This window comes from Olea europaea, chromosome 3 (genome assembly GCF_002742605.1).
Source record: "Olea europaea var. sylvestris chromosome 3, O_europaea_v1, whole genome shotgun sequence".
Lineage (NCBI taxonomy): Eukaryota > Viridiplantae > Streptophyta > Magnoliopsida > Lamiales > Oleaceae > Olea > Olea europaea.
Genome location: NC_036239.1, coordinates 13,745,391 through 13,770,678, shown reverse-complemented (window position 1 = coordinate 13,770,678; position 25,288 = coordinate 13,745,391). Strand labels below are relative to the sequence as shown.

The 25,288-nt window shown below is 33.7% G+C and overlaps 1 protein-coding gene across 4 annotated transcripts in view; it reads right to left on the bottom strand.

Moving 5' to 3' along the window:
- Positions 1-16,673, bottom strand: part of LOC111386820 (putative acyl-activating enzyme 19) — a 33,304-nt gene extending 16,631 nt beyond the window's left edge. For 2 of the 4 annotated variants that reach the window (XM_023011307.1, XM_023011311.1), the window contains exons 1-4: positions 16,255-16,673; positions 14,820-15,329; positions 14,508-14,704; positions 12,244-12,447 (exon numbers count right to left, since the gene is read on the bottom strand). In XM_023011307.1, coding sequence (XP_022867075.1) covers positions 12,244-12,447; positions 14,508-14,704; positions 14,820-15,329; positions 16,255-16,603 — 1,260 coding nt within the window. In that variant the 5' untranslated portion in view covers positions 16,604-16,673. The remainder of the gene's footprint in view (positions 1-12,243; positions 12,448-14,507; positions 14,705-14,819; positions 15,330-16,254) is intronic. The other 2 variants (XM_023011301.1, XM_023011319.1) reach the window with 2 other exon arrangements.
- Between the last annotated feature and the right edge of the window lie 8,615 nt (positions 16,674-25,288).

Sequence of the window (25,288 nt, the reverse complement as noted above, 5' to 3'; positions counted from 1 at the left end):
TCAACACAACCAATCCAATCAGTATCACTAAATCCCACCAATTGTAGTGAGGTACCAGATGGAATGAACAAACCATGACGAGAAGTACCTTTGAGATATTGAAGAAGACTACGTACAAGAGCCAAATGGGACCTGACATGGGGCTTGGATAAATTGACTAACTTGTTGAACAGCGAAGGAAATATCAGGCCTAGTAATGGTCAAATAATTCCAACTGCCCACCAGCTATTAATTCAACGAATGATTGGATAAGAGATCACCACCCTCCCAACGAAGCTTTAAATTTACCTCCATAAGTGAAAGAATCGAATTAAAATCCTGAAGACCGGCTAACAAGAGCAACTCTTGTGTATGCTTATGCTGCTGTAGTATTGTGCCAGTTGGACAATGTTGGATCTCAAGGCCAAAAAAGTGCTGGAGGGGACCAAGATCTTTCATATGAAATGAAGATTTAAGCTGTTGTTGAAGCTTCTCAATAAATTGAGAATCAGAACCCATAATCACAGTAATCTAAATACACAAGAAGAAAGACAATTCCAGCAGGAGTAGTGTGGAAGAAGAGGGAAGAGTCGTACTAACTCTGAATAAAACTGAAGTCCAGAAGAGTAGAGCTAAATTTTTCAAACCAAGCTCATGGTATAAGGATTATTTTAAGCGACAAACATCTGTAGAAGGAGAATACATGCTGGGTGGAGGAGACAAATATTTCTTCCTTTACATCAACAAGCAAGAAGGCATTCTTTACATCCATCTGGCGAAGTTGCCATCCTAAAATTGTACTGACAATAGTCATTTTAGCCACAGGAGCAAAAGTTTCCTCGTAATCAAGACTATATTCCTGTCGATTCCCGAGAGCCACTAAACGAGCTTTATACCTATCAATAATGCCATCAGAACACAATTTGATAGTATAAACCAATGTTTTGAAAATCGGCCTGGTCATTGATCCGAAAAAGGTGAAGGGTCAAAAGGATCAATCGGTGTCAAACCGGATGCAATAAATACATACAAAAATAATAAAATACTATGAAAACAATATTTTTTTTTTTTAAATTTTCATATTAATAATTTGTTAATTAGATTCATTATTATATAATTTGTTAACATTTTTGTTATGCCACTATCCCACATTGAAAGTTTATGAAATCATGGGAGAGAAGTGCACATCCCACATTTGAAGTTTATGAAACTACTTGAGAGAGGTGCACCTATAAAAGGAGCACGTCATCTAATATTTCTCCACGGGCCTCTGAATTGTTATTTATGAGGCTCATTCATGAAATTGAAATTTTTTAAACTGAAAAAAAAATTGGGAATACCACAAAACCTTGATCGGTTCACCGGTTTACAGTTAAACCGGCCGATTCAGTGGGATTTTAAGCGGTTAATCAGGCATGATTGGCCCGATTTTGGGCCCGGTCCCCAGTAATACCAGTTGAACCAACTAGGCCGGGCCGATTTGATAACATTGGTATAAACCTATTTGCATCCAAGAGGTTTGACACCAATTGGACAATGAATGATATCCCAAGTGTAATTCTCCTAAAGAGCTTGAATTTCATCCATCATAGCTTGATGCTAGCATTCTTGAGTATAGACCCGAGAGTAGGACTTAGGTACAGACATATTATCAAGACTAGTCCGATGAGCAGAATGTGAAAACCCATACCTATCCTGAGGCCGAAAGGTCGAGCTAATCAATGAGGCACATGTATAATAGAATCAAATGTAGGAAGAGGCAGTGGATGATGGCATTGATACACAAGACCTAGCTTAAAACAACTAACTAGTCTAGAGTCATCATCAAAGGAAAGAAGTGAAGCAGTAGAAGGAGAAACAAACTCGATACGAGACGTAAAGAAATATTGATTTTCAAAGAAAGCAACATTTCTAGAAATACATAACTTGTTAGCATTTGCATCGTAACAAACAAATCCTTTATGGGAGTTACTATAGCCAAGAAAAGCACATCGAACCACCCGAGCAGCAAGTTTATGACGTTCAGGAGAGGCAAAGTGAACAAAGCATACAAAACCAAAGATATGCAAGGAATCATATTTAGGGATGATGCCAAATAAATAGGCAATTCCATTTTGTTGTGGGGTATACGACAGAAGGGCTGAGAAATAATTCCCTTCTGTTGTAGGTAAGATTAATAATCACGAGACATATATTTTCCACCAGGGTTGGAGGGTAGAATCTTAATACAAGTTGAAAATTATGTTCCCACATAGGCAAAAAAAGTTTGAAAGATTGAAAAGACATCAATTTTAGATCGAAGAAAATAGACCCAAGTGAAGCGACTATAATCGTCAATAAATGTCACAAAGTACCTGTACTAAGTAGGAGAAATAATAGGACTTGTACCCTAAACATCAGTATGAATAATCTCAAAACACGTAGAAGCGCGACTACCATGTAAAGGAAATTGTAAAGATTTACTCTTACCAAGTTTACAATATGCACAATCGAAAGATAAGTGTGAAGAAGAAAATCCATTCATATTATTCAAATAAACTTATTTCAAAAGATGTCTTAAAACAACATAATTGGGATTCCCAATTTCTTATGCCACAAATGACTATTAAGCCCCCGTTTGGCCTCCATTCTTTTCAAATTTTAATGGCTGGAATAGTATTTTTTTTAAAAATGTGTGGTTGAAAAAAAATGAAAAGTTTCTGATTTGCGTGTAATATTATTTTATGAAAAATTGTGTGATTGAAAATAAAAGAGAAAAACAATGAGAAGGAGAATGGGGGCCAAACGGGAGCTAAAAGAAATGGTAGAATAACCAACATGAATAGAATTAGGAATAGAAAATGACTAAAGTGGAAAAAGACATCCCACTTCAGGCCCCTTGATTCTGCACACGACAAACATTATGATCAAAATGAATAGTATAGTTATCTTCTACCAGTTGGCCAACAGATATTAAATTGGCAGATAAATGTGGAGGGATAAAAACATTAGTAAAGGAAGACCCTAAATTCCCAACCGCATTGATAGGAATAGTACCACCATTAGCTATCTGGATATGCTTCTCATCGTCATACTTACGAACATTATTTAGAACCTCCCTATTACCAATCATGTGATTGGAAGCTACAGAGTCAACTAACCAAGGAGATGAATTATTTTTACCTTGAAGGCCAAGGGCCTAGAGAACAGAAATAATCATCTGTTAAACATGTTTAGGTGTAAGAGTCGGAGAGGAACCCGAGGTACTTAACTGATCTGAATATGCAGCTGCAAGGTTGGATTGAACAGTAAGATGAAAAACAGGAGTTGATTGAGTTTGAGTTCGCACACGACAGTCTTTGATAATATAAACCTCCTTTTTGCAATAGTTGCAGAAGTTCTTGTTACAATATTTTGCAACGTGGCCGAACTCCTTGCAACAGTAACACTATGGTAATGATTTGGATCTTCCTTTGCCTTGTGCGGCATAGGCTACATTGACCATCTCAATATTCTCATTGTTTTGACTGATGACATGTTGAGAAGCAAGTCGTCGTTCTTCACGCAAGAGTTACCCTAAGCAGACATCCAAGGACGGTACAGGATTGCAATCGATTAACCCAACGCGTGCACTTTCAGATTCGGGTCGTAGCTTTATCAAAAACTGATCCCGCTGACTTTTAGAATGAAACATTTGACATTTGTAATGCTGCTAAAGCATCTTCAGGAACTTTAGACTGCACCAACTCAAAATACTTGCTCCATAAGTTAATAAAACCCGAATAAAATTGTTCAATTAACAAATTTCTCCGTCGATAATTACCAATATCCAACTCCAATTGAAATTTTGGTGTAGAATTATCCTGACAATAAATTTGTCATAAGTAATCCCACATCTCTCTAGCAGTCATAAATGAACGAAGATTATTGACCATATTAGGTTCAATAGAGCTTAAAAGCCATGAAACAATTCGAGCATCTTTATTTTCCCATAAACTAAGCTCCTTGGGATCCGTCGGGGCTTTAGACTATCCATCCACATGATCCCACAATTATTTACCCTTGACGAACATCTTGAACTGAAATTCCCAAGTAGGATAATTTTTACCATTAAGACGAACAATTGAACTTTCCTCGGCCATGATAACTAAAATTATAATATCGCCCAACAGCAAATAGGTAAGCCCAAAACAAGCAGCACAAAAAGTTATCTATTAATATACAATCAAACAAATAACCTAATAACTGGCCCAAATGATTATGGCCCAAATAAATACCCAAACACTAATAAATAATCAAATAAATAACCCAATAACCGGCCCAAATAAATACCAACACACCAGCCCAAGAGACTCACGCACTATAATACCTCGACTGCCAGTCCTCGACACCAAGAACCCTACTGCCAACAGAAAGAAACGAGATCTTCGACAGCCCAAAAACACGAGACCGTCAAGAATCCAAGAACACCAACTGTCGGATAGCATATAGATATATCTGATCAAATGCTTAACCAATTTTCCGGCAATCCAAAAGCTCATTCACGCACTAAATTCGTCGGTAACACACAAGATGACTTCGAACAGAATCGTCTGCCAGAAACTTCAACAGATACTGAATCGACTGCCCAAGAACCAAAAGGTAAGTCTTTAACCAAAACATTTCTCACAAGACTAAAATTTGATCCTCTGTGACTTCAACGAAAAATTGAAGAATTTTGGCTTGTAAGCTCTGTACCATTCTAAAGTTGTATTCTTTCATAATTGTATTCCCAATCAATGCCTCAATTAAGGTTCAATCGTTTCTTTAAATAGAGAGAATTACAGCCTCTAAATATGGTGTTTGTTTGGTAGGAATTTTGATAATTGATTTTTTGACCGTTAGAGATAAAGTGGGTCCTACTTGTAAGAGGAATTCAAAAATAACGACTGAAATAGTGAAATAACGGTCAAAAAATTGATTTTAATTGGATTAAAATCCCAAACAAACAAGCTCATGGTAATAATCTATACTAGGAAAACCAAATTATATTATATACCATCATATATTCCATTGTTGGAAGATAATCAATCAATCCAGTTGACAACTAGTGATAGGCTATTGTTATGCAATCGAAAATTTGAAGTCAGCGCATGCTTAAAGTAGGAACTTTGATGTCATTGACGGTGGTTATATAGGAAATTTAAAAATAAAAAATAATATATATGGACACAGCACTCTTAACAAGTCAAATGGCAGGTATAACAGCATAAGAGTGTACATTAATTCCAAAAGACCATCAGAATGCAATAAAGGTATGACAAGGGCATGCTGCTACACTGTAGATAATTGAGAAAATATGATCATCTTTTTGCAGCTTGAATCGATATTTCAAATGCAACAAATAACAAAAGCTAGCTAAGACCTGTAAAAGCTTTCACGCATAGAAATCATAATGTATAAACTCTTATGGTAAATTAGATAGCACTCTGATTAATGACATAAATGTCATGGTTGACTATTATTCTCTGGACTCACGATAGAGTTCTTTTCTTTTTGATAAATAAGGAAATGGAAAAAAGAGATCAAAATAAGAGAGAAATGACGAGGACAGAGAAAAAATACAATAGAGAGCTATAAACTATTTAAAACAATTTTGGTCTACAATACTCTTTTATTGCTTAAGAACAATGATGAAAGAGTCCATGGTGGTGTGAAGCAAGTTGCGTATTACATTTGATTTATAGAATATTACAAGTTATATTAGGAAAGAAAATAATTAGCTATACAATGGAATTAATCCCTGATTTTCTGTGATATTATTAACCTATAAATGGACATATATTCTAATAACCCCCCCCCCCCCTCAAATTGAAGTTGGAGAGTCCACAAGCATCAATTTGCTCACAAGAAAGTTATGACGGAGGTGAGTCAACGATTTGGTGAAGATATTTGCGACCTATTGTGAAGTGTAAACATGGGGAAGAGATATGACTTTGGAATCATAAATGTCCCGAATGTAATGACAATCCACCTCTATATGTTTGGTGCGTTCATGTTACACAAGATTGGCCGCAATCTGAATAGTACTAGTGTTGTCATCATAAAGAGGTGTAGGCTTTGATTGAGAGATACCAAGTTCTACAAGAAAGCCACGCAACCACACATCTCAGAGCATGCAGTGAACATAGCTCAATATTCAGCCTCAGTGGAGGACTTGAAAACAGAGTCTTATTTCTTACATTTTCAAGAAATGAGGGCATCAGCAAAAAAAAATACACCACCCAATAGATCAACGTGAATCAGGACAACCAGCCCAATCAGCATCACTATAAGCTGTGAGTTCAAGAGATGACCCCCGAGGGAAGAAGAGACCGCGATGAGGAGTTCCAATAAAATAGCGAATAATGCGATGGACAGCTACCAAATGAAGATGACGAAGAGCGTCCATAAACTTGCTTACAATATAAAATGCAAAGGAAATATCCAGACGTGATAGTGAGATAAATAAGACTTTCGACTAACTTCCGATAAAGAGTAGGATCTAGAAGAATATCTCCATCTTTTTGATATTTAACATTGAGCTCCAACGGTATATCAACCAAGGAGGCTTCAGATAGATCGGCCAACTTAATAAATATACTTATGTTGATTCAAGAAGATACCATGTGATATAGTATGTATCTCTAACCCAGAAAGTAAGTCCACCAAGATCTTTCATATGAAAAATTGAGTGAAGATGTTGCTTAAGTTTCTAGATAAGACTATGATAAGATCCAGAGATAATAATATCATCCACATATGCCAACAAAAAGACAAGGTCAGCAGTACTCTTGTTAAAACAGAGATGCGTCATACTGACTCTGAGTAAATGAGAAATCCACCAGAGTGAGACAAAACTTGTCAAACCAAGCCTGAAGAGCCTGTTTAAGACCATACAAAGAGCGTTTTAGCTTCCATACAGAGTCAACTGAAGGAAGAGGCATACCAGAAGGAAGTTTCATATAAATATCCTCCTTGAGGCCTCCATGTAGGAATGCGTTCACATCCATTTGATGTAAAGACCATGACTGGGAAGCGGCAAGCGATAGCAAGAGACGAACAATGGTCATTTTTGCCACAGGAGCAAATGTCTCATCATAATTGATTTCATACTCCTGACGATTATCCAAAGCAACTAATCGAGCCTTATAGCGCTCAAGAGAACCATCAGAACGAAGTCTAATGGAATATACCCATTTACTGCCAATGGGTTTCACAGTTTGTGGACATGGCACAATATCCCAGATCTGATTGGCCTCAAGAGCTTCGAGTTCTGCTTTCATCGCTTGTTGCCAACATTCATGTTTCATAGCCAGTCTATAGAAGGAATAGAAATCGAATTAAGTGTAGAAGAAATAGAACTATGGGAGGAAAAATCATACCTATCTAGTGGTCGATAAACACGAGAAGTACGACGAAGAGGGATAGGAGGCGACAAATCATCAAGTACAGGATTAGGCATCGTAGGTAGAGGATCAAAGAGGCTCGGAAGGACCGTTGTTTGAGAAAGAAGATCCGGATTAGTGATAGATACAACATCCCTGCGAGTGTAAACAAGGCCGGGCTTTTACCGAGATGATTCTGAAGGGAAATCAGGTAAGACAGAACATAGGAAGGGAAACCACAGTTTCTGAACTAAAGAATGATTGTTTTTCAAAAAAATAACTTTATGAGAAATTCGAATTTGTTGCAAGGTAGCCCCCATTTGGCCCCCATTAATTTCCATTTCATTTTTCTCTTTCCTATTTTTAACCACACAATCTTGCATAAAATAATATTACACGTAAAACGAAAATTTTTCATTCTTTTTCAACCACTCATTTAAAAAAATATATATTATTCCACCCATTTTCATTTCCACAAAATGGGGCCAAAGGGGGCGTAGGATCCTAACAGACGTACTCTTTTTGAGTCCTACCATATCCTAGAAAGCCACACTTGACAGATTGAGGGGTGAGTTTTGTCATTTCATGTGATTGCAAAATAACAAAACATACACACCAAAAAGGACGGAGAAGAGAATATGTAGGATGATAACTAAAGATATTAAAAAATGGAGAAACGTTATTAAGAGTGTGAGAAGGTAATCGGTTTATTAAATGTACAGCGGCAGACAATTCTTTACACAAAAAACAAGAGGGAATAGAAGACTCAATCAAAAGAGCTCGAACCATATCAAGAAGATGACGGTTCTTGCGTTCTGCCATTTCGTTTCGTTGAGGCGTGGAAGGACAAGATCGCTGAGAAATAATACCTTTGATTTGTAAGAAAAATTGAAAAGCACTAGATATATATTCACCTCCCGAATCAGATCTTAAGACTTCGATTGATGAGGAAAATTGATTGCCAATGAAAGCAAGAAAGACTTGAAAAGTAGAGAGACCTCACTCTTTGCACGAAGAAAATAAACCCATGTAAATCGACTATAATCATCGATAAAAATAACAAAGTATTTATAATGAGCATGAGATAACATAAGTGCAACACCCCATACATCACTATGAATAACATTGAAAATATGTAAAGCACAAGAACACGTGAGACAGAAAAGGTAAAACTTTAATTTGAATAAGTTTACATGAAGCACAATCAAGAGAAATAACTGAAACAACATTTTTATTACCAAGCAAACTTGAGTTTAACAAGTGTTGTAGCACATTTGAATTGGGATGTCCCAATTTTTTATGTTAATTAAAAACATCTAAAGTGGCAGTATCACAAACAAGAGAAAAAAATGGAACAGGCTTCGGTGAAATAGGAAACAAACGTCCCTCCTTAGGCCCCTCTCATGATCGTCCTTCCAGACACGTGATCGTGTACATGATAACCAGGAGAAGAAAAAGAGACAGTACAATTGTTATCAACAAGTTGCTCGACAGATAAAAAATTAGTTGATAAATCAAGAGAACCTAAAACGTTAGACAAATCTGGTGATATATCCCCCACAGCGGAGATAGGAAGGGTGTTACCATCGGCAGTGTGTATATTGTAAGGTCCAGTATATGGTCTAAGATTACTAAGCAACCGAAGATCATGAGTTATATGGCTAGAGGCACTTGAGTCTAATAACCAAGAAGAACGAGTAGATGATGTATTACTTGAGATACCTAAAGCAAGCAAAGCAGAGATAACCATTTGTTGAACCACCTCAGGAGTTATGGGAGTTCGAGAAGAGTTGGGAAACTCTGGATGTAACGACCTGGGTCTCTGTACCCAAGCCGTTAGCTTATGTACTATCCGCTTTGGGTGGGCCTTGCGCCCTCTTATCCCTCACGGCTTTCTGTCGCGTCCCCAAGATTCGAACTCATAACCTTCCCCTTAAGTAAGAAGTCTTACTTAAGGGAAAGGTTATGAATTCGAATCCTGGGGACACGACAGTTACTCAAGTCTTACTTAAGAGAAAGGTTATGAGTTCGAATCCTGGGGACGCGACAGAAAGCCGTGAGGGATAAGTGGGCACAAGGCCCATCCAAAGCGGACAGTATGTAGGCTAACGGCTTGGGTACAGAGACCCAGGTCATTACCAAAAACGTGCTATTTATCTCCAAAATATTTGGAGATATACACACAAATGTTTACTTGTTACTAATCTAGTCTATGTTTTTCTTTAAATCCCTTGGTAAGCGTCCTGTAGTAAGAGGAGTAGTTATAAACCCTGTAGACTATCCCCATGATGGTGGTGAAGGGAGAGCCCCAATTGGTAGAAAAAAACCCACAATCCCTTGCGCGTTTTTTGTAATGACCCGAGTCTCTGTACCCAAGCCGTTAGCTTATGTACTGTCCGCTTTGGGTGGGCCTTGCACCTACTTACCCCTCACGGCTTTCTGTCGCGTCCCCAGGATTCGAACTCATAACCTTTCCCTTAAATAAGACTTAAGTTGAATCCTGGTACCAATTGGGCATGGACAGTACGTAAGCTAACGGTTTGGATATAGAGACCCGGATCGTTACAAAAAATGCACGTTTTTAATAACGACTCAGGTCTCTATACCCAAGCGTTAACTTACATATTGTCCGCTCTGGGTGAGTCCAATTGGTACCAGGATTCAACTTAAGTCTTACTTAAGGGAAAGGTTATGAGTTCGAATCCTGGGGACGCGACAGTAAGCCGTGAGGGGTAAGTGGACGCAAGGTCCACTCAAAGCGGACAGTATGTAAGTTAACGGCTTGGGTACAGAGACCCGGGTCATTACACTGGAATTTCAACAGGAGCAAGAGGTGAAGAAGAACTAGTGGCTAAAGTGGCAGCAACAATATAATTTACTCTAATCTTGCGTGGAGGACGAGTGGGGCACTCCTTAATAACATGGCCAGACTTCTTACAATAATTGCAAGCTTTTCTCGGACACTAAAGAGCCATGCGACCAAATCCCTTACAGCTATGACAATGTATAATAAACATATCCCGAGACTTGAATTTTCCAGCCACATAAGCAATAGGAGACAGTGCTACATGATTCTACTGCTGTTCCAAAGAATTATGAGTGATAAGACGCTAGTCCTCAGTAATTCACCCAAACAGCTATCCAGTGATGGAATAATCTTGCGATTCATAAGACTGGCAAGATGGAATCAAATTCAATTCGCAATTTCATAAGAAATTCATCCCGTTTGGTGACTTCATGTATAGCTTGGATAGTGTCCAAATTGTTCGATGAAACCAAAGTATAGATAATTTCTATGTACTCAGCCCAAAAATTGGAGAATCTTGAATAATATTCTTCAATGGAACGTGACTCGAGAGAGAAATTTGCTAATTCAAACTCCAACTGAATTCGCCAAGCATTATTGCTTTGAGTGTAGACGTTCTTCAAGAACTCCCACATAGCATGGGTTGACTTGTAAGGCCTGAGATTAAAGACAATCTGCTCATCAACCAATCCAATGATCCAGGCCATTAATCGAGAATCTTTGGTTTTCCAAGCAAGATACTTTTCTTTATCCTTCTCTTGATCAAGAGGCGAAAGACTTCCATCAATATATCCCCACAGAACACCTTTGCCTTCAACCAATAATTGAAAGTGAAAAGCCCGGAGTAATTTATTCTAGTAAAGAGAATATAAACCGACTCATTTTTATCGGTTGGCATGATAGAATCTTGTATGGTCCAACTAGATTAATCAAGATTTAACCAAATAAATTCTACCAAATCCAAAAAATTCAACCCAACTAATAATTAATTAAAACAATAGCCCAATACTATTCAATCAATAGTAGCCCAACACCACCATAACCCAAGTACACAACCAACACCACGATCCAAACCGAAAGGAGAGAAGAAACCGAGTGTAACCTGGGATCGAAGACTTCAATCGAAGATGCAAAAACACCAACCCAACACCGAAAAATCCAACCATCCACCATGATGTTGAAAACCTACTGCAACCAAGAACCAACGGTCGAACCGAGAAGGAAACTATGACCAACACCACTAGACTACATGATGCAAGACGAGACGATGACCAAGATCTTGAACGGCGAGGCTGTAACTCTCTGACCGATAACACAGGACAAGAGTTGGAGACAATGTACATAGGTAATTCGAAGAATCCAAATGGCGCCTGAGACAAAAGCGCCGCTTACCATGAACCGAGAACCAATCACTCAAAATTACACGCACGAGTAAGTCACTTAGGGCTCTAATACCATGACAAGATTTTGAGGAATAATTCTTCTCGTGTGTATTACATTTGATTTATAGAATATTACAAGTTATATAAGGAAAGAAAATAATTAGCTATAAAATGAAATTAATCCCTGATTTTATGTGATTTTATTAACCTATACATGGAAATATATTCTAATATTAAGTTCCCAAGGTAATTTATATTTAGTTTTAACCATTGGTAAAACCTAGCCTTATATTAGTCGGTGCTTCCAAGCATATTTCAGGAGAAGTGCATAATTATGGAACCTTCATCAGGTTCTGGTGACAAGTAGTACACAAGTCGCTTGAACTGGTAAGTCATAAAGCCTCACATGCAACCTTGTATAAATTTGAGAAAGAAAAAATGACATCTTGATGACACTGTGATTTTATTGAGAAAGAACAGTAAAAGTTGGTTTCAGGATTAGAGTTCAGAAATTTTCGTGATATAGGGTTCAGGAAGAGAGAGCCTTGTCTTATTAAAGTAGTGCAATCATTGGCATCTAAATTGAATGCTCTACTTGGCTTCTTATCAGAAGATATATTCTCATATTCAAAACAATCATAGTTCATAACAATCAATATCCCACAAAAATTATGGGGTTCTTATATCTAACCTCTGTGCTCCCATACAAATTCAAAATAGAAGTCTGGGGTAGTGACTTCACAAGCATCTCCCACAAGGGCAGATGAAAAACTTCACCACTTAGGACTATTAACTTCAAAGAAGCTTGAACGTTTGCATAGTATGGACTTTGCAAAAAAGGAAGAATTGCCCTCATTAGAGATGGCACAGCTACAAGCCTGTTGATAAAGTACCCCTGTAAGGTAGACATTAAAATTAGTCTCGTGGTGGCTCTTACTATAAAACCACTGCAAAGTGTGTTGAAAGTTCGACTGCATATATAACAGTAATAAAGGCTGATGCAGTTAATTTTTTGCCACCAAAAGTATCAAAATCAACCATTTTCAATTTAATCATATCACGCAAAAATTAGAAAATGAGAAGTGAAATTTTATTTGAAATAAACAAATCTAACAGTAAATCTCAAAAGATTCAACTTTTACTGTTAGAATAGTTAAACTGATACTCATCCTAAAATTTGCATAACAGAACCAGAAATTCCCTACTGTGCAAAACTGCAAGTACTTCTATTGATTAACTGTCACCGGAAACTTAATGTTGACATGTACAAATGCAACAAATTGATTTCCTATGTTGGTGCTAGAATGGTTAAACAAATACTCATCCTCAAATTTGCATAACAGAACAAGAAATGCTCCACTGTGTAAGTACTTCAGTTAATCAATTATAACTGGAAACTCAATATCGGCATGTTCAAATGCAACAATTTGATTGCTCTTCATGGTGTATGATACTTAAGAGTTCATTTTGACATGGCTTTTGAAAGACACTAAGGAGTTACTTTTGCACTTATTTGAATAATTTCCTTGAAGTTCTTTGTCTGCTTAGAAGGACAGCTGCCCAAGGTAGCTTCCTCAAGAAACATTTTTTACAACAAAGAATAAACATAAGCATGCCAAACAGGCCCTTAAATTCTATGGATAAGATAAATAATAGAACTGTACATAGGAGCGAACCAGACATGCTAAGGAATACTAAATTATGAATGCAGAACATCATAAATGAGGTTCAAGTATCTAATAATAGATTGATATGGCAAAGATTAATTAAGAAATAAAAGCCTATTTCACTACTCTAAGGTCAGCCTGGGGCATTTAGATATAATCCAAGAGGACCCAGTGTGTATATTAAGCCATTATTCACCTGTCTGAAGCAAAAGAAATACAGACGTGCAATAACCACATAAATCTCTTATTTTAATGTTTAGAAATGACATAAAAGTATCCATTTTCATCCGTCCAGCTTTAATCAAGGTTCTAAATAAAAAAATTAAGATGAAGAAAATGCACGAGAAGCTGAAAGAACGATGGGAGTGCTCATTCCCACCCACCAAGGAATGAGCATCTAGTCCCAAATAGAATCTTATTGTCACACTTCACGTGTCTCTACATACAACTCACGACTCATTTGTCTCCACAAAAAAATAAATAAATAACTAAGTAAGTAATTAGCTTAATAATATTAGGGATTTTGGCCACCATCCAGCAATTTCAATGTAAAGTTTGAGTTTTCAATAAAAAGTTAGCAAATCATTTTTCCGTGCCTGGTTCCAATGGCAGCAGAACAAATTTTCATTGTGATCAATGTCACTTCTCCTTTGTCATCTTGTGCTGCAGATGCATATATGACTTATTTGGACACACCTAGATAACAAAAATCATTGGAAAAAATATGTTATGAGAGGCTAAGAGATAGGTTTTATGCACTAAACAAGAGTATTAAAACTCTTGTAAGGATTACAGTGTAGATTTAGGATTATTGCCACCTTTGAAGATTAAGCGGAAGAACAGATCTGTAGACACTGGTCTAGCACTTTATCTCATAACTAACGTGAGATACTAATGTTTCATTTTACAAAACCATTAGATTAGTTGTTGTACAGTGGGGTTATTGCAATAAAACATTATGTTTATCTTTCGGCAATGAGTAACAGCCTGTGAAACCATTTATGTCCTACTTTAGAATGTACAAATGTTGAAGAAAACAATAATTTGTTCTTTACTTCTACATCCATAAAAGTGTCAGTAGTTAAAGCATTAGCTAAAGGTACATGGTTGAAAAGCATCCCAGACTCTAAAAACAGATAAATAAAAATGAGTAGAAAGGGCTGGTTTAAGTTCCCCCATTGAACAATGGAGGAATCGGCAAGTGCATGGCAATTGAATTAGCTCTCGTGCATTCTACAAATTATACAAATATTGAGAACAATTAATAATCTTTAACTTGCTCGTATACCTGTAAGAAATCAACGATATAAAATATTTTTTCTTTTAGCTGATTGAAAGGAGGTATCACCAACGTACAAGATGCAAGCAATGCTCCGAGAAACTCCTGCAGATGATCAATGAAGCTTATTGGTGTCTTAAAAAGCAGCAGATCTCCTCCATGTAGGGGATACATTTCTTGCATCCAGAAAAAACGATTCAGAAGACCTGCAAAACAGGCAGTATAAGAACATTGTCATGTGTATAAATTCCAACTTCTATTGAATCTTGGTTACTAAATAGATTCCATGGTTCGGGGTAAGGAAACTGATATGAAGCTCACCTATTTCAGTTCCACATACACCTTTAGGCTTTCCAGTAGATCCCGATGTGTACATTAGATAACAGAACGACCTTACATTTTCTCTTTCACAAGGCCATGCTAATAGTGAAGAATGGCATTGCTCTTTGATGCAGTTCGTCAAAGAAATGGATAAAACACGGCAATTTCCGTCGTCAATAAGCCACTGATATGTATCGAGCCTGTGACAGCAATTTCCCCAGATCGAAGATTCACACCCAATGATAAGATCAGCTTTTGACAAAGATACTACTGATAATATCCTAGATTTTGGCCAAGTGGGATCTAAAGGCATAAATGCCTCCCCACATCTTAGAACAGAGAGGACAGCCAAAATGTATTCAACAGAAGGTTCCATGAATATTCCTATTATTTTTGGAGTATACGTGTTCCGAAACTTAGTGGAGTGCTGTAAACTCTGACTGGAAGATTTCATAGACTCAGAAACCTGGACAAGTTCTGACCTCTTGCTAGATATATTAACTGCAAAAGCTGAAAGAAATTGAGACTAGGAAATAAAATATAAAATGCCTTATAATGCCCAAAAAGTATAACAGAAAGATATATTAGGGGATTACTTCAGACTATGTCTGGCAGGATGTCATAGAAAGATGCTAATAGGTAGTGGCTGGAAGTCAGAAGGTTTTTGTGTTATTCTATATACGAGGTGAATTAAAAAAATCACATATAATAAAAAGATAAATTTATACATTTAAATACACAAACATACACAAAACATAATACAGATTTCTAAACAGTTTCACTCAGTAATCGAATATGAAAGATTTTGTCAAACTAGCCCTTTATCATGTACCCCTTAGGCTAAAAGGTACCATGAATGTGGACAATAAATGATGATTAGGGGCAAAAAGATTTTACTAAAATTAGTATTGTAAGCATGACCCTCTAAAAGTCTCAACATTTTTTTCCACATCAGAGAACTACATAAGATCAATTTTGCCATTTGCATGATGGTTTTTAAATTTATCAGCTTTACTTAGAAGTACTTGTTTACTCTCTTTTTGTTCTTTCTGGTTTTTCTTTTCTTTCTCTGCATCCAATTTTGTTGCAAATTGCCCCCATCCTAATATTTATCATAAATTGCTTAATACTTGCCACAAAAACGAATTATTTTTAACACTAACAATCAAATGTTCAGAATTTGTTGTTTAACAACCATGAGCCAGACAAGTACAAATATAATTCCATGTTGGTATTATAGCTAAAACTTATATCTATTTTCAAACATAAACGCCAAAAAAATCACTTTTCTAATTTTTTTATTTTTTTTGCTCAATTCACATCAATATTTTTTTTTTTTTTTTTTTTATGTTGTTGCCAAAAGATGGGATTATTTCAAAATAATATCAACTCTATCAATCACCTCACTAACAAAGATGCGCATGAATGATCATACCTGGATGGGATTTATCTAGATAGGGATCATCTCCGCCATCTAGAATTCGCCTAATTTGAAAACTGAGATTCTCAACGGCGGAGAGAATGTCGGAGAAAGTGAAGCACTGGTCGCCTTCATAACACGGAGGGTGAGAAGACGACGGCTTTTCGCCGGAAATAAATTCATTGTTACCGCCATCGGTTAATTGTTCCGTGTTGTAATTACGGTGAAATTCCCGGGCGATTTGAGCGAAGCCAGAGGCATGTATTACTGCTATTTTTTCAGGGTATTCCGAAGCAGCTTTGTGGAACTGGTGCGATATACAGCAGGCGGATAGCTTGTCTTCCGTCAATTCACCGGAAGCCATTGTTGCCTGCTTGGTTATTGTGTGCTAGGGAGAGTATAGGACTCGCTTGGTACGCTTAAGCATTTTTTGGCTAACTTTGAAAAGTTGATTTAAAAGTAAGAGGCTGTTCGAGGGGAGGGGGAGATGGGGGGGGATTTTGAGAATTTATTTTTTGATCGTTAAAAAAAAAATAGGATTCATATGTGAAAGAAGAAGTAAAATATGACGGTTGAAATCGTGAAATAACAGTCAAAAAATCAATTTTTTGAGAGGAAAAATAACTCCAAACAGGCCCTAAACGAGTTAGTCCCTGTGGTAGATTCTTTAAAATTTAATTCTATTCAAATTAATTTTCAACTACAAATTCTTTTAATAAAATGAAAAATGAATTTGCATGTCAACTCATAATACTTTTTTACTTTTTAACCATAAATTTTCAAAAAATCACTTATTACTGTAAAAAGAAAGTTTATTAGAATTTAGAGGTAAAGACAATTACACCCCTACAGTTCTAGAAATTATTACTGTTGTATCCTTAATTCTGTCATATAAATACAGGACTTTAATCCTTAATAAAATACACATAAATTTATTGACTTCTCTCTATTCTCTTCTCTTTTCTTCACTTTTATAACACGTTATCAACACGATAGCTTAATTTTTCAAAGTTTAGCGAATGTAATAATTTTTATAGGCATGAATATTTATCACGTGTACCAAAATTAATTTGGTAACGTGTGAAATATTTCAATAAACATATGCATCATAATGAAATTGCTTCTTCTTCTCTACTTTTCATCGACATGCACATTAATTCTAATTCATGTCTGTATGTATAATCTGAACACATGTTAGTTCAGGTTTTTATACTCATACACAATCATTTTTTCACATATTATTCGGTATTATTTCTGTCTTTTGAATATGTTACATATTAGTTTTATCTTTAATTTCTATATATATGTGAAATTCATATACATGTTTAGTATCTTTTGCATGTTGGTAAAAGATTTAGTCAATAACTGATTTAGCCAATTTTGTTAACTTCTATGTATGGAGATTCTTTTTCTTAATACATGTTTGGTAATTAATTTTAAAATATAAATTTATATATTATCTATTTGGTAATTAATTTTTACATCATATCATGTTTGTATGGTAATTAAATATTCCTTTCACGTGCATGCTTCGAAGATTTCTTTTCTTTACTTATACATTTTTTTGTGATTAATTCTTGTATGTAAATTCATATTATGTCTATATGGTAATTAAATATTTTTAGATATTATTCTATGAACTTCAAATTAAGAATTTATCATTTTATTGTTCCAAAAATAACACAACATTGACATATTGGTCATGAAGAATATTTTGTTATTCCTGAAGAATCCAAAATTCATGGTTATTAAATTTCATATGATGGTAATAATATTACTCTCTCTCAAAGAGCGGATTTTATAAAATTCAATTTATTTCCTGATTTGAGAAATTTCTTAGATCGATATCATAGATGAGTATCTTGTTGTTGCTCTTAAAGTAACACAACATTACATGAACAATATTTTTTTAATATCCTAGAAGAATATTTTATTGTTACTTATGTAGAGCACAAATTTTATTATTTAGCTTGAAAGATAGAACAAACCGTTAATGTTAATATTCCAGAAGAATAGTGTATATATACTCTTAAAAATTATGTCTGTTGTGTGCCTGATGAAAGCACAACTTCAAAAAAAAAAAAAAAATTGTGTTCGTGTTTTTGAAGAAACACGATATTATTAATATTTTAAAGGAATAGATATTATAATTTCAATATTCCTGAAAAATATTGATCGATTCTATTTAAATCACGAAATAAATTTATCTATTTATTGACGTGTCCATTCTTTTGCATACGTATTTAAATATTAATGTTCTGATTAAATTTTATTGCTTTTGAAGAGCATAATGATATAATATCTAGCATAAAATTATGTTTTTACTTCTAAAGAGTAAATCCTTACTTAATTATTACTGTAAACAATAATATGTTATTGCTCTTGAAGAGCATGACATTAAAATTTTTCATATTCCAGAAGAATATTATGTTTATTGCTCCTAAAAGAGTAGATCTTCATATAGATAAATATCTTATAATGATAACATACTCTTATAAAGTTAATATTTTTAAACAAGAGTTTGTTGGTGCTCTTGAAGTAGCACGACAATATTAATATTCTAAAAGAATATTAATTACTCCAGAATATTACAATTTCAATATTTTAGAAGAATATTGACTCAATACTTCTGAAGAAATATTACTTAAATTATATTTATTTTAAATGAATATATTGTTGATATTCTCGAAGAAACACAACTCACGTTATAAAAATATTCCAAAAGAATATTAATTGCTATATAAGAGCATGATATTACTAATAGACGTATTCATCTAAATTATGTGTCTAACCATTCCCAAGATATGTGACAACCACGTGTGCAATTCTCCTTCGTGGTCAATGATTAATATCCAAGGTTCCAACCACCCAAATTTATCATCAATTCCTTCTTGTACCATTTTTGGAGGTTCTGAGGCAGTGATGTCTACGTAAGTTTGCAATTCATTTTCATATTCGATAGAAGGTAATATTAATTTTACGCGTATATGTATGCATAATTATGTCATAGTATCTAGTTAAATTTTGGTGACAAATTTTAAATTTATATTAAACAAAGTGGGCACTTAATTATTGCGGTTTGTCATTGTATAAGTACCATATATTAAATTAGGTTCATCGCTAAATGTCCATTACTATTGTTTATTGTTTGATTAATTATCTCGTTCTTACCCTTGTAATACATGATTTTAATGCTCGTATATTTGTTTACTATAAAATATTTTTGCTCTTCAATCAGCACATTATTATAAATGTTCTAGTTATATTTTACTTGTTCCCGAAGAGCATATTAGAAAATTGTGTTTTTACTCCTGAAGAATAAATTCTTGTATAACTTTCACTATTCCAGAAGAATATTGAAGTAATAATAAAATACGACATGCTCTCGAGGTAGCACACATTTTGAAGAATTATATCTCTTTGTGTTCTTTAAGAAACACAAATAATTCAATACTGGCAGTAATTTTTAAAAGGAAAATAATTTCTTTATTTTATTAATATTCGAAAAAAATATTGATTTATCGCTCTTAAAGAGCATACTATTTGGTGTTTCAATATTCTCAAAGAATGATATGCTATTGGAGAGCACGCCGTTATAATTTCAATATTTTTAAGAAAGATATTGATATATTGTTCCAAAAGAAGTAAAAATAATATATACTAGTATTCTTGAAGAATACAGTATTGTGTTCCTAAAGAAGCACAAATTTATGCATATTAATATTTTAGAAAAATGTTATGATTAATTTAAATGTGTCAATATTCTTGAAGAATATTATTCTACCACTTGTAAATAATCATAACTAGGTATATATCAATATTTCAGAAAAATATTTATGTATTTCTCTTGAAGAAGAAATAATTAGTCTTAAATATGCTCTTGAAGTAACACATTTTCGAAAAATATATAATTTTGAATTTGTGTTTATCCCTGGAGGAAAAAATACGACTTATGTCACGTGAACATTGATCATTATATAATTATATAATATTTAATCATATTCTTCGAAATTAAATAATTGGATTATATCATATATTGAACTAGAAGTTCAATTTGATTGACATGACCAGTTGGACCATTACTGAATCAACAATGATGCGAAATCAAAATGAAGAATTAGAAAATTCTTCAATCCAATAAATTTATATGTATCATTTGTTCTCATTTTCGACAATTGATCATTAAAGGCCACTAGCTAAAATTGAGATTGAATTTTCTATATATCTAAAAATTAATTAGAGTGATATATGGGGTCCCGTTACCCACCACGTTGACCATCTAAATATTATTTGTATATAATAAATTTGATACAAATACTAGATGATTACATAGTATTCACAACCCAAAGTTTGAGAAATTATTACTCAAATTTTAAAGTATGAGCATAATTTTTAGATTAAATAATCAAAATCGTGTCTTATTGATACTAGATGGTATAAATCTCAATATTTTAATGAGTGCTTTTGGATATGTCGATAAATGATTTAACAAGCTTGTTTATTAATCGTCTCCAATTAATTTAATTGAGAAAAATATATTTCCTATTTTCGTTTAGGGAATTTTATTACGCATCTTGTGAATATCATAGTTCTCCCTATTAAAATTGGCTTATGGTCAGAGCCTAAATTTTCCGTCTAATTATTTTGATAGTGCAGTATGTATAAAATTGATCCACCACAATGCACTGAGATGGAAAGCAATGAATGCTAAGAATAAATGCGTGGTATGAACCATTATTACAAATGGTGATATTTTGTAATGCAGTAAAAATATTTGTCAATTTAATTTGACAATTATCTCAGCATTAGGGGGAGGAATTAAAAAGTTGAAAATAATATATAAATACATTATTATCTAAATCCTCACAAAAGATCACTTGAACCAGAAGTTCGAAATATAATTTATTTAGATGCATTTACTGATCAAATGGATCAATAATATCTTACACATCAGCTTCAAATGCTCCAACTTGAATTAACGTCAAAGATGACAATTATTTAATATGATATTCGAAGGTACACCCGAAACTTGATGATATTCGATTTTAATACAAAAAATATCCAAATTGAGCAATTAGCAAAGATGATATCATTGAGGAGGCATACACTCTTATGAGTATTTAGACATAACAAATTATAAAACTCCAGAATAGATTCAGGTACCTGATATATTAAAATTTGAGATATCTCAATAAGTTATGTTATCATAGAGAAAGAAATAGAATTGAACAATAGAAGAAAAGGTTGCCGACAATAGTTTTACACATGATGTGCTGCACCATATATCGATCGAAATAATGATTGACCAAATAAAATGGTTGCGATTCTAGTAAAATTGAACTTACTAGAGAAACCTGAAGTTTCTGGATATACAGTTCAAACACCAAGAGGTGTATACTTTTGCGAAATGAAAATAGAAAAAGTAAAGTCATAATGTGAAATGTACGACTTTTTACATAATGAATTTTGCGAACACTTATATAAATAGATTAGTTATCATGTGGTGGATGTAATCACAGGTATTTACCTTGTTAGTGTGATAATGTATGAGATTTGATATGCATGTAATAAATGTGATTATAGATAATTTATCTTGTATTGTTTTGATACCATTCTAAAATGATTGAATATGCCTAAGCATAATTCAAGTGATATTATCATGAGGGGGAGTAAATACGTGTTGTACTCTTTTTTCCTTGACCAAGGTTTTATCCCATTAGGTTTTCCTGGCAAGATTTTTAATGAGGCAACTTTTATAGAGTATTCAAAAGAATAGTGCGCTCTTTTTTCTTTCATTAGGATTTTTTCCCACAAGATTTTTCCTAATGAGGTTTTAATGAGGCATATTCTTAGTGTAATTAATATCTATAATATGTAAAACATTTACCCTCAAAATAGTACATTATATGTGTGAGACTCTTGAAGAGATCAACAAGAGCTATTTTTCGAATTATCATGTTACTACAGTTATCAAAGAATGATAAAGTATCTCTTATGAAGACGGTGTTATTTGAAAATTATATAAGACAACATGAGGCATTTCACCAAAGTTGCAATATTGAAGATAGTGACATACAAGGCAATGATGAATTAATACAAGAATTGAAATCAGGAAGAGTAGCTGTACTCTTTTTCCTTCGATCAAGTTTTGTTCCACTGGGTTTTCTTGACAAGATTTTAACGAGACAGCATTTTATTATTCCAAATTATTTTTACTCTTTTTGTTGGCATTTTGGTCCCATTGGATTTTGCCAATTAATGTTTTCAATGAGATAAATATTTTGCAATGTGTCATTCAAAAGGGAGTGTTGTAAAAGGAAAGTTTATTAGGGTTTAGAGGTGAATGATAATTACATCCCTACAACCCTAGAAATTATTACTGTTGTATCCTTAATTCTACCCTATGAATACAGGGCTTTAGTCTTTAATAAAATACACACAAATTTATTGACTTCTCTCTATTCTCTTCTCTTTTTTTCACTTTTATAATACTTATCACAAAATGCATTTTAAAAAATTCTACATAAAAGCGGCTCTAAATTATAGTACAATCGAAGATTGAAATAAATTTAAAAATGTTATTAAAGTAGTTTTCTTGTATTACTAATCATTTAAATTGATAATGGTTACACAAATAATCACTCTACTAAAACTTATCCAACATGTCACCGTTAAACTTAATCACAAATGCAAAGGATATTATTCCATACGTCATGCTAGACAAAGTCGTGCTCCATCAATTAAGTACGTATTTTGTCAAACATTTTTTTCTACATGTCGCTATCGACTAGATCATAGATGTATTATACCCTTGTTTGAGCCCCATTTTTTTTTGGGAAGAATGGATTTTTGAATAGTGTATTGATGAGAAATGTGTGGTTAAAAAATTATAAAATTTTTTGGATTTACGTGTAATATTATTTTATTGAAGAATGTGTGATTGAAATGATATCAAAACACTGTTAAAAATGTATTTTTTTCAAAAAAATGAGGCTCAAACAAGGGCTATGTCATCTGTTCTTGAATTCCAGTTTTCAGCACCATCACTTCCTCCTGATTCACCTCATCTTGACTCATCTTCTCACGAATTTTGGTGACTTCTCAACTTTGCACATAGATTTGCAATTATGTTTGCTCTAAGTTGTCACAGACAGAGACTATTTGTTGAACACAATATTAAGATCAATAATTCTCTCACCTAGTTAGAATTTTCTCTCATAAACTTTCCGTGCTTGTCGCCCGACAAGCAGCAAGAGAGGAAATGACTTTTTTGAAGAGAGACATTTGATTTTGCATGCTTTTCTCTTGCCAAACAGGATTATTTATAAATTTCCTCGAGGGCATGGGAACATTTGAATCTTTTTAGCGAGTGGCAAGTGAGATTATTTATAGTAGGTTTCTAACTTATTCTGTTATATGTCACGTTTTGTTCACCAACTTATGTGTTCTTCATTCATTGGTCATGCTTTAATCATTTACTTGTGTATGCTTTAATAATATTTTTGCAAGGAAGACAATTCACCCTCTTATTTGTGAGCTCGTGTTTATTTTTATCCTCACATATTCTTAGGCTCACATAAAAGGGTCATGAACTCCCTTGCTCATTCCTTAGTATTTTCGTATTCAACAAATCCATTCATTACCATATCAGCCATCCTTTTTTGTATTCTTTCTACTTGCTGCATAAATCCTTCCATTTTTAAATTCATTTCCCGTTATGTCCATCAATTTCAGGATTTAGGGATTTAATCCATCCTAGCATGTGGCCAAACGATCAATTTTCTTGGTCTAGGACTACAACTATTCTTATGGGAGATTGTGTGGTGTTTTCGGACATTTTTTTTGGTTCCCAATGAACTGTGAGAGAGATAGTAACAGATAGATTTCACCAATTTGTGGTGAAGGATTGAAAAAAATTAGTGCACGACAAATTTTGTATATTAAATATAGCGATTTTTACAAATTGTATTTTGATGAATATAAGGCGATGTTGAACTTCTCATGATTGCAGAATTGCAAAATTCTCCGATTAATAATCTAAGAGTTTGAAGATGAGGCGTCACGTATCTTGAATCCTGGCTTTAAAATTTGTTAAAAACTTGGTTTGTTTGGTACTTAGATTTGCACCTCGGGACTTAGACTTAAAATTTAATTTGAAGAAGAGTTTGATTTTCTTGAACTTGATTGGATTTACTTAATTTGAAGAAGACTTTGATATTCTTACTATTTGTCAAACTTAGGCTTGAGAGAGTTTCTTCTCTTCTTCTAGCTTTGGGATTTTTTTCAGCACTTCGTGATTTTCTCCTTCACTTTCACTTATCAAATTTTAATGGACATTCGGTTCTATTTATAAAGAAATTCGTAATCAATTTAGTAACCACCCAATTATCTTTAATTAAAAAAAAAAAAGATAATTGAATAATTTTGAATTTCGAAGAAAGTAGGATGTGTCTTTGAATTTTATATATATTAGTAAACTTTAATTTAATAAACTTACCTGGGCTAATTATCTAAATCAACTCAAATCATTAATTATTATTATTATTATTATTATTATTATTATTATTATTATTATTACTATTATTATTATTATTATTATTATTATTTCTACAAATACCCCCTCGAGATTTATTTATTTTTCATAAAGATAAATTAATAAATCTTGAATTTAAATTTGATTTTTTATTTTTATTGTTATGTTTTTTATACACAATTCATAACTAATTTGATTTTGAACAGACTTTCTATCTTTGATAGTTGTTTGCTAAAACCCCGCACGTGTATGGATTCGTGGACAAGTAATAATGTGGTGAGAAAAGTATCGTCTCACGAGGAATAGGGATCAATTATAGTATATTTAATATTATCAAATCCAATCATTTTAAGAAAAGAGGCTGATTGTTTTTCTAAGTATGCTAATTCCATTCTACGAAAGCAAATAAATATGGTTTTTAAATCGGATACGAGTGAACGTATTGGATATTCAACTCAACTAATCAATTTCTAATTCTAATTCTCGACTTGTGTTAATAATTGCAATTCATACATT